The sequence below is a fragment of the Bubalus kerabau genome, chromosome 4, assembly GCF_029407905.1.
Source record: "Bubalus kerabau isolate K-KA32 ecotype Philippines breed swamp buffalo chromosome 4, PCC_UOA_SB_1v2, whole genome shotgun sequence".
NCBI lineage: Eukaryota > Metazoa > Chordata > Mammalia > Artiodactyla > Bovidae > Bubalus > Bubalus kerabau.
This window is the reverse complement of record NC_073627.1, coordinates 149,443,209-149,455,236: the sequence shown is the minus strand read 5'-3', so window position 1 is coordinate 149,455,236 and position 12,028 is coordinate 149,443,209. Positions and strand designations below refer to the sequence as shown.

The window sequence follows — 12,028 nt, the reverse complement described above, 5'->3', positions numbered from 1 at the left end:
GTAAGATCTGAGGGGTACAGTGGAGTCAGATGAAACCAGCTTATAGCATTTAAGACGAAGCTGGCTATTGACTAAATGAAATCCAGGAATCTGATCACCCGAACTCGCATTGCGCAGGCCTTTCTAACAGCCATCGGTGACAAGAACCGCAGGGCCGTGCTTGCCCTGGAGCACATGTTTGCGCCTGTTCTCGATGGTGCCGTTTCCACTCTACTGGGAGTGCTGATGCTTGCAGGATCTGAATTTGATTTCATTGTCAGGTAAGCCTTGTTTTCTAATGTGTTCTCTGTAACTTATTTCCTTTTGTCTCTGAGCGATTGCAGCTTGTCTTCATTGTGACTCTGCTTCCTGCTGAGCCTGCCCCCGCCACAGCTTTACTGAGGAATAATTGACAAAAATTGTATATATTTACGGAGTGCAACATGGTGTTTTGATATACATATATATTGTAAAGTGATGATTGTCACAATCTGTGACTCCACTTTCTTTTGAGTTTATTAACTCCAAGGTGGCACAGTGGTAAAGAATCCACCTGCCGATGTAGACGCCGCAAGAGACTTGGGTTTGATCCTCAGGTCGGGAAGATCCCCGGGAGTAGGAAATGGCAACCCACTCCAGTATTCCTTGCCTGGAAAACTCCATGGACAGAGGAGCCTGGCAGGCTGCAGTCGGTGGGGTTGCAAAGAGTCGGACACGACTGAACACGCATGCACATGCTGAGAGGCATAAGAACAGGCCCTCTTCTAGAGCTGTTTTGGGGAATATCCTGAGGACAAAAGATGGAGGGTTTGGGGCTAGAAACAAAGGCAGCTCTGCAGCTTGACACCACATCCCAGCTCTTGGTATTAAGGTTAGACATATCAACAGAAGGAAATGACCTGGTTCCCTTTGACTGACTAAATTTGACCTTCCATTGGCCTTCAAAACTGTAGAGAGGAAAACACGCAGATACCTAAAATTTTCAGAAATTTTATTCTTTTAAGAAGTGAAGACAGCATACCTTGATTTCATGTTCAAGTTCCCAGTAAGATTTAAGAAACATTTACTGTGTGACTTTGGTGTCAGATTTTTAAAATCTAAGCCTCATTTGGATACATCTTTCTATTTGGGTTTCATGACAAGCAGTTTCTGGTGAATTTATTTAAGGACTTGACTTTGTGAAGTATGAAAGGAGAGCAAGTTTTCCTTTTGAAAAGAATTTGAGAACTACAGGGAGAGACCATTTTCTTCTCTGAAGAGCCTCCACAGCTTTTTTAAACAGCTGCTCTTAGATGTAACCCTGCTGCTCTGTGGAGGGTCAAGGCCAGAATCATCAATAAGTAAAAGATAGTCCAGAATTAGGACCCCTGAATGAAATGTGAGAAATGACTGGATTGTTAGGCACACTTTGGTAATCTGGAGAGAAAATCTAAACCGGCTTTCCTGGTGTGTATGTTGTAATAGGACCTTCAATTCCAAGTGAAAAAAAGAGGATTTTAAGGATTTTAAATTGTAGCCAAAGTTTCTTTATTACAAAAGACGATAGGTCCTTGGCATCATTATGGAGATGTAGCCTTCCTAGAATGAGTGCCAGGGTTGGCTCACTGTCATTTGGGTGGAGAGTGAGTGGAGAGGTGTAAACCAGTACTTCTCAAACTATAATGTGCTCATGAATCACAGGGGCTCTCTGTAAATGCAGATCAGACTTCATCGGGGGTGGGGAGCGGGGTCTAAGTTATTAGCCAGCTCCCAGATGATGGCCCTGTTGCTGATCCTCTCAGCACAGAGGACTGATCCATTAGCAAGCCAATTAGTACACCTCGTTGGCTAGTATCAGGTAGATATATATGCCTAAACTAGAAGAAGGTTTTTGTCTGGGTTTTGTTTTGAACTCTTAATTTGATGTTGACTTTTCCTTTATTTGAGCATTAGTAGTTGTTTCTCTATGATGTACAAACGCTACATCCAGGAAAGATTCTTTTGTGTAATTTCTCATTCAACACTATGCTGAACACCTCATAAGTGCCATTTCACACAACAGCACAGCAGTAACGTTGTCCTTGTCCCCCTCTACATAGCTATGGTCTATGGCGGGGAGAGACAAGGTCACAAGCAATTCAAAACCATGGGAAACAGAATGTGATGGGATCTCAAAGGATCTAACTCAGCCTTGTTGGGGGATGCCAGGGGAGCAACAGAGAAGAAACTTAGCCTGATTAGAGCAACCATCTGGGACCTGGGTGGAGGGCAGGATCCCAACTCTCTCATCTAACCCATGGCTTCTTGTTCTCTCCCAGAGATAGCAGGGCTCTTATTTCAAGCACTTAAAAGGGCTTCCCATTTTCTAGAACTGGATGGATTAACCTGATAAAGCCCTCACTGAGGTCGACTAAATGAGCAGACATTGTATACACTAAGCCGTCAGAAATCTAATTGGTCTGTTTATTCTACCGATAGATGGATGGGATGCAAATGTCTTAATGCCTGCTGCTGATATATGCCTCAACCTAAAGTTCCAGGAGTTTACATTAGTGCAAGACATCGGCTGCTTGGTTTTACTAATGCAGCTCAGAAGTTTCTAGTGTTTACAATAGCTGCGAGGTATTTGTATTTTTATAGAGATTCTCTCTCCTTTCATCTAAGGGCAAAACATATATAGGCACAGTGAAGTTTGGAGCCTGTTCCGTTTTATGATCAAGAGGACCATTAACATATAGATATCTTGCCCTCCCTCTTCCCAGAACATCCTGAGCTCTCCCCCACCCCAGCCCCCTTCCAGCAAAACTGCCCTAGAAACCGATAGTTAGAGAAACGCATGCTTGCGTGTAGCCTTCTGCCTCCAGCTGTGTGGAACATCCGCCAGCCACCCTCCTGGCTGACAGGTTCACCTTGGTATTCGTGAAGGATCCCAGACCTTAGCCCTCAGTGGTGGGAAAGCAGGGCCACTTGTGCACTCTCCTCTTCTGCATGGTGCTGCGGCCTTTATGTCTGAATTGGCTGACGCAAAACAAGAGTATTCAGAGATGCTAAATTGTTCAACAAAAGATTGGCCAGCAGAGCAACCCGTCATTGTGGACCGCCCTCCCCCGAAAATGCCCCAGCAACCACAGAATGGGCAGTGTTTTCTTTGCGGAAAGCTGGTTCCAGTGTTCTAAAAAGGTCGCAGTTGGAGCTATTTGGTAAAACTGGAACTCACAGAATTCTAGGCAGAAAGTTGTGGTTAATGAAAGCCCAGGGAAAGCCTTACCTGATACACTGGAGACTTAATTAGAGATTCTGCTCTAAGATGCAGAAGCATTTCACAGTGGATTAGCTGCCTGCAGAAGTGGGCTGCTTTTCCTCCTGGGCTAAATTGTTTAAATTCTACACCCTTCACTTCATTTGTTTGCTTCTGCTGGGTTTTCGTGAACGGGGCCCCTCTGCATTGTATTTGTGCTTTCAGTCTGCTCAGCCATTCAGTTCACATTCCATATTTTTGTGTTTGTGTAACACATTCATAAATAACATTACATGCCATGAGATTTCAGCAAATTAACAACCTAATTTTTTTTTTTCTTCCCTTCACGAACTAACACTTTGGGTTGCGGAATGCAGTCCTCAAAGTCAGAAGGTTAAAAGAAAAACGAAAGTAATCCTGTGCTGGGTTTGAACTGAAGTTTTGTAACAGCCTTTTCACTGGTGTGGGTTTTGTTCATTTTTGGCTCTGACATTTGGGCACATGAAGGGTACCTTAATTCACTTGCCATGGTAAATGTTCCTGTTTCCCTTTTATGTTTAAGGTACTTCTTTGCTGTCCTGGCAATCCTAACAATCCTGGGTGTTCTCAATGGACTAGTTTTGCTGCCAGTCCTTTTGTCCTTCTTCGGACCGTATCCTGAGGTCAGTAATCGTTGTTGGCGTCGTGTGCAGCCCACAGGCCATCTGTATGCTGTTTTTCCTGGTGTTGGTCTTAATTTAGATATTTAGCTTTATCCCCATTTTCTGGTTGTTTACTTTTTCAGCAAACAACTCAATAACTATAGCCTTTTTTCTCTTCAGTTTGTTAGTGTTGGAGGATGTTGTGTTGGTTTGGTTTGGTTTAGGTTGCTTTTATTTTGGTTTTTTGAAACCTGGTGATTGGCAACCTAAGTGTTATAGGTCTCTATCAATAAAGCATTTTCCACTCAAGATGAATATCTGGGTTTGAACAGGAGTGAAAAGGGCATAACCTGCCTTTCCAGTGTGTGAAAGCAGAGGGCAGTTCTTTTGCTCCATCTGTCATGCCCAAGGGTCCTCTAAGTGGCAAGGATTGGGCTAAGTGAATACAGAGTAGTGTGGGAGGCCAGGAGGGGGAGTGAGGGAGGGCAGCGACCCCTGAACAGTACTGTGTTTTGAACCTTGAGTGTAGCTACCAGGTAAATGGATGATAACACCTGACATACGGAATCCCCTTAAATAGGTGTCTCCAGCCAATGGGCTGAACCGGCTGCCCACACCTTCTCCTGAGCCACCCCCCAGTGTGGTCCGGTTTGCTGTGCCCGCCGGTCACACAAACAACGGGTCTGATTCCTCTGACTCGGAGTACAGTTCTCAGACGACCGTGTCAGGCATCAGCGAGGAGCTGCGCCACTACGAGGCCCAGCAGGGTGCTGGGGGCCCTGCCCACCAAGTGGTCGTGGAAGCCACAGAAAACCCTGTCTTCGCCCGCTCCACTGTAAGTCACAAGTCACACCAGGAGGCAGCCCCTGCCTGCTCTGAACAGCAAAACACAGGATGCAAAAAAAAAAGTATAGGTTAGGTGGAATCATACTATAAAAATGTCAATTTCATATGGTTGTATCTCATACGGATGAAAAGGGCAGGGGCCAGTATTGGAGACTACACAAAGCATCCATCAGCATATATCTTGTTTAAGAACCAGAGGCAAAGCATGCCTTGCTTCCTTACCCACCCTCCCACCCTTATTTTAAAGTTACATACATTGTAGGATGATCCTTATTTTAAAATATAATGTTATTTTTATTGCCAGCAGAAGTTATTTTTTTCCCTTCCACCTCTGTTACCTTTAATTGCCCTTAGTATAAAATTACTTCAATCACTATTGTCTGAGACTTTACCAGAAGCTTTTATGGCTCCAAGCTCACATTCTGTGTGACTGGAAGGAGCAGAGAAGCTGAGAACCAGCCTTCAGTAATTCAGGAAAACCATGAGCGGCCCAGGAGCCTCTCCTCAGAGGCTCTGAGAGCCCCAGCTACATTCTCCCCTCTCTGTACTCCCTAGGATGTTCTCAGCTCCCCAGGCCTGGAGCACAGCACACAAAACCCAAGGAAGGTTCTAAGGCTAATGTTGCTCCAACTGGGGCTTCCTGCTGTCCCTCCAGGAAATGTGTATTCCAGTCCCAGGCCGGAGCTGCCCTTCCATGAAAGAGAGAGAGGCCAACCAAATAACCTAAATTTTCCTCCTCTTACCCCCCGTGACGATGCCTGCTGAGCTGCAGTGTGAATCTGGTTTTGTTCAGCAGGAGCCTAAAAATAGGTACAAGCTGAACGACTTTGAAGTTGGTCACGGTCCTTTTGATTGATGTGGCCACTGTGTTGCTCCGTGCTTTGTATAGAGACCCAGAAACCAGATTCCTAACAACAGGACAGAGCAGTGCTGCCCCATAGAACTTTCTATGACAATGCAAATGCTCTCTCTGCCTGCACTCTCCCGTGCAGCAGCCACTGCCCACATGTGGCTGTTGAGCACTTGAAATGTGGCTAGTGTGACTAAGGGGCTGCAGTTTTAATTTTAGTTAACTTAAATGTAAATAGCCATATTCAACAGTGTAGGTATAGACAGTCCTGGCAACGTCCTGCGTGTGGGTGAGCCAGGGCCAGGCACTTGGCAGTTTTAGAAGAAGAGGAACTCCAGATCTGACTACCCAGCAGGGTGGGGTGGCAGACTATGGGAGGGAGGCAGCTGGATGCTTAGACCACAGCCCTGCATTTATGGGCTGCAGCCCTATGCATGCAGCCAGCTGTGCCGGAGAAAGCCTACACGCAGGGTCCAAGTAGGGCGCTCCTCTGCCACGTTGTTGAGGTTCAAAGAGAATGGGTTTTTCGTCTGTGGGTAGAAGGCCCTTGTTATCTCCCTGGGGCACTCCCAGCCACTTGTGGGGTTGACTGAGCTCTAGTTCAGAAAGAGCTGTGTGTGGGTGGCCAGGCAGGAGCCAGAGCCAAGAAGAGGGGGCTGGAACAGCAGGGGGTGGCGCCCAGCCTGGGGTTAGCACTGGGCCTGTTTCAACCTGCCCTTGCCCTCTGTAGGTGGTCCATCCTGAACCGAGGCATCACCCACCCTCAAATCCTCGACAGCAGTCCCACCTGGACTCAAGGACCCTGCCACCTGGACAGCCAGGACAGCAGCCCAGAAGAGAAACCCCCAGAGAATGCTTGAGGCCGCCTCCCTATAAACCGCGCAGAGACGCTTTCGAAATTTCTACTGAAGGGCATTCTGGCCCTAGCAATAGGGACCGCACGGGCCCCCGGGGAGCCCGTTCTCACAACCCTCGGCATCACAACCCAGCGTTCACTGCCATGGGCAGCTCCATGCCCAGCTACTGCCAGCCCATTACCACCGTGACGGCCTCGGCGTCCGTAACTGTTGCCGTGCATCCTCCGCCCGCCCCTGGGCCTGGGCCCAGTAGGAACCCCCGAAGCGGGCTTTGCCCAGGCTACGAGGACTACCCCGAGACTGACCACGGGCTGTTTGAGGACCCCCATGTGCCTTTTAATGTCCGGTGTGAGAGGAGGGAACCCAAGGTGGAGGTCATTGAGCTGCAGGACGTGGAATGTGAGGAGAGACGCCACGGCAGCAGCTCCAACTGAGGTGGGCGGGGTCCGCGGGAAGGTGGGCGGGGCTCTTCAGCGGTCCCTCAGCTTCCATGGAGACGTGGGTTTGATCTCTGGGGGGGGAAGACCCCGTGGAATAGGAAATGGCAACCCACTACAGTTTTCTTGCTTGGAAAATTCCATGAGCAGAGGAGCCTGGCGGGCTACAGACCATAGCGTCCCAAAGTTGGACACAACTGAGCACGCATGCTCTCGGGGACTAGAGGGCTGCAGACAGAGCAACCTCCTGGGGCCCCTGGGCACTGATGTGTCGCAAACAGTGACCTCAACCTACAGACAGGGCTTCCTGTTCAAGCTTAGTCATCCTTGGAGAATCAGTGGAATTCTAAATTGGGTCTGTCCGTTACTGGGCTTCCCTGATGGCTCAGAGGATAAAGTGTCTGTCTGCAATGCGGGAGACCTGGGTTCAAACCCCCCAGTCGGGAAGATCCCCTGGAGAAGGAAATGGCAACCCACTCCAGTACTCTTGCCCGGAAAATTCTATGGAGAAGCCTGGTAGGCTGCAGTCCATGGGATCGCAGAGAGTCGCACGTGACTGAGCAACTTCACTTCTCACTTCACTTACTGTAGGTTTTTAGAGGGGGGTGGTGTTGGTGCATCTCAACAATAATATTGATCGCTGCCCCTTCACCTCTTTTTCCGTCTTCTAATGCCATATAGCGCTATGTCTGATGAACGAACGTCACAAAATGACCACATCCCTGTCCCCAGCCCCCAGATCAAGGAAGGGATCATAATCTGCCCCTGGAAGCCCCTCATGCCCTCACCCCAGCCCCCACCATCCTGATTTCTATACCTCAGACTCATTTTGCCTGTGTTTGTGCTTTATAAATATGAACTCATAGACCTGTTACTTTATTTGACTTCCTTTTTTCTTTTAAAGGGTGAGTAAAATCTGAAGCAAAGAGGCCAAAGATTGGAATCCCCTCCCTACCCCTACCCCACCCCACCAGAACTGCCTGAAGAGAAACGCGGAATTAGAAAGGTGTGCTGTGCCAGAGAGCAGTTCATCGTTACTGTAACCGATTGTATTATTTTGTGAAATATTTCTATAAATATTTAAGAGGTGTACACATATGTAACATACGAAGGAATGGATGTAAAGTAGTGTGATTTACTGGGGTTTCCCCACTCCTGCCTCCAGAGTGGGCAGTGGGGGGATCACAGAGGGGCCCTCCCTGTGTGTACATTGGTCTCTGTGCCACAGCCAAGCTTAACTTAGTCTTAAATTTCAGCATATTGTTGCTGCTGCTTAAATATTGTATAATTTACCTGTATAATTCTATGCAAATATTGCTTATGTAATAGGATTATTTTGTAAAGGTTTCTGTTTAAAATATTTTAAATTTGCATATCACAACCCTGTGGTAGTATGAAATGTTACTGTTAACTTCCAAACACGCTATGCGTGATAATTTTGTTGTTGTTTAATGAGCAGATATGAAGAAAGCACGTTAACCCCGGTGGCTTCTCTAGGTGTAGTTGGGTGCGATTCTCCTGTTTGGCTGTGTGTGTGAACACGTGTGTGATTTCCTAATGTACTGTACTGTGATTTTTTTGTTTGTTTGTTTCTTTTTACTGTCTGTAACCTTGGTGGGCTCTACCTTAGGCCGAAGAGTCAGGATATTTCTAGTGCTAGTGGTGGTGGAGGGCTAGCCCTAAACATCGCCTTATCCTTTTGCCAGATTCGCTTCAAGTTCAGGGCATCTCTTAAGATCATTGGCTGCCATCCAGACACCCCAACTCATGCTTCAGAGGAGATGAGTTCCTTTGCATGGACCATTGTGGTGTATGTTGGAACCTCAGGGTACAGAGTTCACACCTCTTCATCTTCATTGGTATTAAAACCTAGAAAACTTGCCTCGTGGGGAGCCTCAGCTGGGCTGTGAGCATATCCTCTAAGTATGCAGCCTTCATTATACCTCTCTTGGAACCAACACATAACGCGCGCGCGCACACACACACACCCACACACCCACCCCACCACCACCACCACCACCACCCAAGTTTAAGAGTGGATTAGAAGTCTTTTGGAGACAACGACCTCTTAATTCTGGGTCTACAATTAGCCCAGAGATGATGTTTTGAGTCCCTACAATTTAAACTCCCTCTCTTGCTAAATTGCACAGTTGGTTGGGGCTTTCTGGATTTGTTTGCATCCTCTTTATATAGTGAGCATCCAATATGGTGGTACGGAGTCAGAAACTCTACAGGATACGAGCTTCAGAAGGATGATTCTCCACTTGTTAATACTAACATTATAGGTGCACGCTTCCTAAAGTAGCTCACCTCCCTCCTCTCACCATCATTAGTACGTTTATTGAAGACTAGGAAGATGCTAATGGCGTATCACCCTACCCCCAGTGAAGAATGTATATAGAGACATGTCTCTCAACCAGGCATTATTTTAAAAGATTTGCTTCCATATGAATTCTGTTGCCTTGCTCTGAGGTTTGGTCTTCCTGGGCTCTCAGCCAGAGACCAGCAAGTGTTGGGAAGCACTTGGTACCCAGACTAAGCTACTGTAGGAGTGCACAAATGGCAGCTCCCATTATGCCTCCTGTTTTACATGGAAAATGTTCATCGAAAGGCAGCAGCCCCCAATAGTACCAGCAGTGTAGTGACCTCAGACTCTCAAACTCGCCACTAGACCGTGGCTGCCAGATGTATGTGTCACTATGCCAGGGGCCCCGGGGCCCCACTGCTACCGTCGGTGCCTCTGTCAGCTACACTGTCTGTCTACCTAACACTAGGCTCTGCTCAGAAAACATATATCCTGCGTTCAGGAGAGAGATGATGCAGAATGCAGAGGTCTGCTTCCCTCTGGCTCGAGGCATGCCTCGCTCCTTTCCTGAGCCCAGCTTGTGTGGTGCGTGACTGCTTGCCTGGCCCCTGCTTTCTGCACAGCATAGAACTTTCTCCGATAGTCACATTGGCAAAGGGAGAACTCGGGGGCTGGCAGACAACCAGAATTTCTCTCTCTCTTTTATAAAATAGTTTTATTTTGTCTGTCTTGTTTGTTCATTTGGATGTTTTAATTTTTTTTTTTAAATCTTTGCTGATATTTATAATTTTGTATCATAAGAATGTTTTCCTACAGTATTTGTCATGCCAGTTTATAACAGAAAAATGCAGGGATTTTATTTCTATTGGAAACACTATTACAGCTATGTTTTACTTTTGAACAGAATTTTTATTTGTATAGAGTGCTTACTAATGTTAAATAGTTCAGAGTATATAACATTTTCATTAAGGACTCATGGTAGGTTTTAGTGTAAGGAGTTTAAAGGAAATATTCAAACTGGGTCTCATTGTCTGCCAATTTTGGCAGGAATGGGTTTGTGTCATTTCAATTACAAAGATAAAAGTATGCCATATAATTTATTTATATGAAAATTTATTTTTGTAGTGTACATAGTAGTCATCAAGTCTTTTGACAGAAGTATATTTTTAAAGAATTTATATGTGATGAATCCATAATGTCTGGAACTTTGCTGAGACATGAGTGGGGCACACTTTTCATTGTAAAGTACAGCAAGGAAAAGAAAATGTCTTAACAGTGTTAAGAGAGTGAGATTGAGTGAATATTCATGCAGTTGTGGAATGTGTTGTATTAGTTACAATTTGTGACCTAGTGTGGTTCTCATTTTAAACCTCGGAAGGCAAAAATGTACAAACTCTCTAAATATTAATGTTCAAACACTGATAGAAATTCTAACATGAATAAAAAATAATATAACTTGTTGGTTATGTCTTTGTTTGTGGAATGTTTTTTAATTAGAATATCTTACAAAGGCAGCATGTCAGGTCATCATAAACTTTGTTGTTTTTGTCCAACTAACCTCGTTAAATACTCATTTTTTGTTCTTCATGGAGGAATTATTGATGTAGGAGGAGTTGTACGTTTTTATTTTCTGTCACCAGGAAACCTCCTAAATTACCCTTCAAAATGATCCCTACTGTCATCTCTTAGCCTTTTTAAAATTTTGTGTGTGTGTGTGATGCCTAATAGAGGGAATATTTATAAATCCAATTTAATGATTATTAAAGGAAGATATCATATTTAACAACAGTATAGCTAACAATATGGGACTGATTGAACATGATACAAAGTATTTTTTCTGAGTATTTATCAGATGATTATACTCTGTCTTCATCATGTTCTTGTTCAATCACTAAGTCGTACCCAACTCTTTGCAACCCATTTTTCTTCATCATAGGGCTGGAGAAAAGTAAGACTAGAAATAACATCCCCATTTTACAGCTGAAAGCAGGGAGTGGTGGGAAGAACTCAAATTACTATCAGCATATGGTGAGGGGTCAGCAGACTACAGCCTGTGGGCCGCCTGTTTATATTATAAAGATTTATCAGAAGACAGACACACCCACGCACGTAGAGATTGTCCACTGCCACTTACCAGCTACATCAGCAGAGTTGAATAGTTGCAGCACAGACTATATGGCCTGCTAAGCCTAAAATATTTACTAACTGGCCCTTAAGAAAGCATTTGCTGACCTATCTTAAGGTTACCATAGCCCAGCGTTGCTCACGTGGGGTGCCTGGATCAGCAGCACTCACATGCTTTGGAAGTTTACTAGAAAATCAGATCTACAGGGCCACCCCAGACCTACTGAGTCAGAATCTTGGGACTGAAGCCCAGGAATCTGTGCTTTCATAAGCTGTCCTGGTGGTTCTGATGCACCAGCGAAGATGATCTCTAAATTCCTTCCAGCTGAATGTGGCCTTGGTTCTATAATTTGACTCGGGCTGCATGGCCAATGCAGGCCAGATCTGGAAGCAGCGTAGGGATCCTGACTCTGTGTGGTCTTTCCACAAAAACACATGTTCGTCTGTGGGAGAGTGGAGGCCTGTGAACTCTGCGTTTGTGCCTGAGAGTCAAAAGACGAATTCCCTTTTCAGTGCTCTGCCGCAGCCATGGGGCAGTGGAGGCTGGGGGCCGATAACCTAACAGGCCAGGGGAAAGGAGAGGTCCACGCCAGGCCAGACCCTCTCCCACCCTTCACCAAGAGGGCTCCAGCTGACCCACTGACTTGGGCAAGTCATTTGAAACTTCAGGGCCTCTGTGGCCTTATCTGTATATAAATGCATGTCCCTCATAGACTTCTTTTTTTTTTTTTTTTTAATTTTTTATTTATTTTTTTTAATTTAATTTTATTTT

The 12,028-nt window shown here is 45.7% G+C and overlaps 1 protein-coding gene across 6 annotated transcripts in view; it reads left to right on the top strand.

The window, feature by feature from the left end:
• The window catches only part of PTCH1 (patched 1), a 69,195-nt gene extending 58,597 nt beyond the window's left edge, over positions 1 to 10,598 (top strand). For all 6 annotated transcript variants that reach the window (XM_055578999.1, XM_055578998.1, XM_055578997.1 and 3 more), the window contains 5 exons: positions 118 to 260; positions 3,759 to 3,858; positions 4,418 to 4,672; positions 6,264 to 6,825; positions 7,732 to 10,598. In XM_055578999.1, the coding sequence (XP_055434974.1) occupies positions 118 to 260; positions 3,759 to 3,858; positions 4,418 to 4,672; positions 6,264 to 6,824 (1,059 nt within the window). In that variant the 3' untranslated portion in view covers position 6,825; positions 7,732 to 10,598. The remainder of the gene's footprint in view (positions 1 to 117; positions 261 to 3,758; positions 3,859 to 4,417; positions 4,673 to 6,263; positions 6,826 to 7,731) is intronic.
• The last annotated feature ends 1,430 nt before the right edge of the window (positions 10,599 to 12,028 follow it).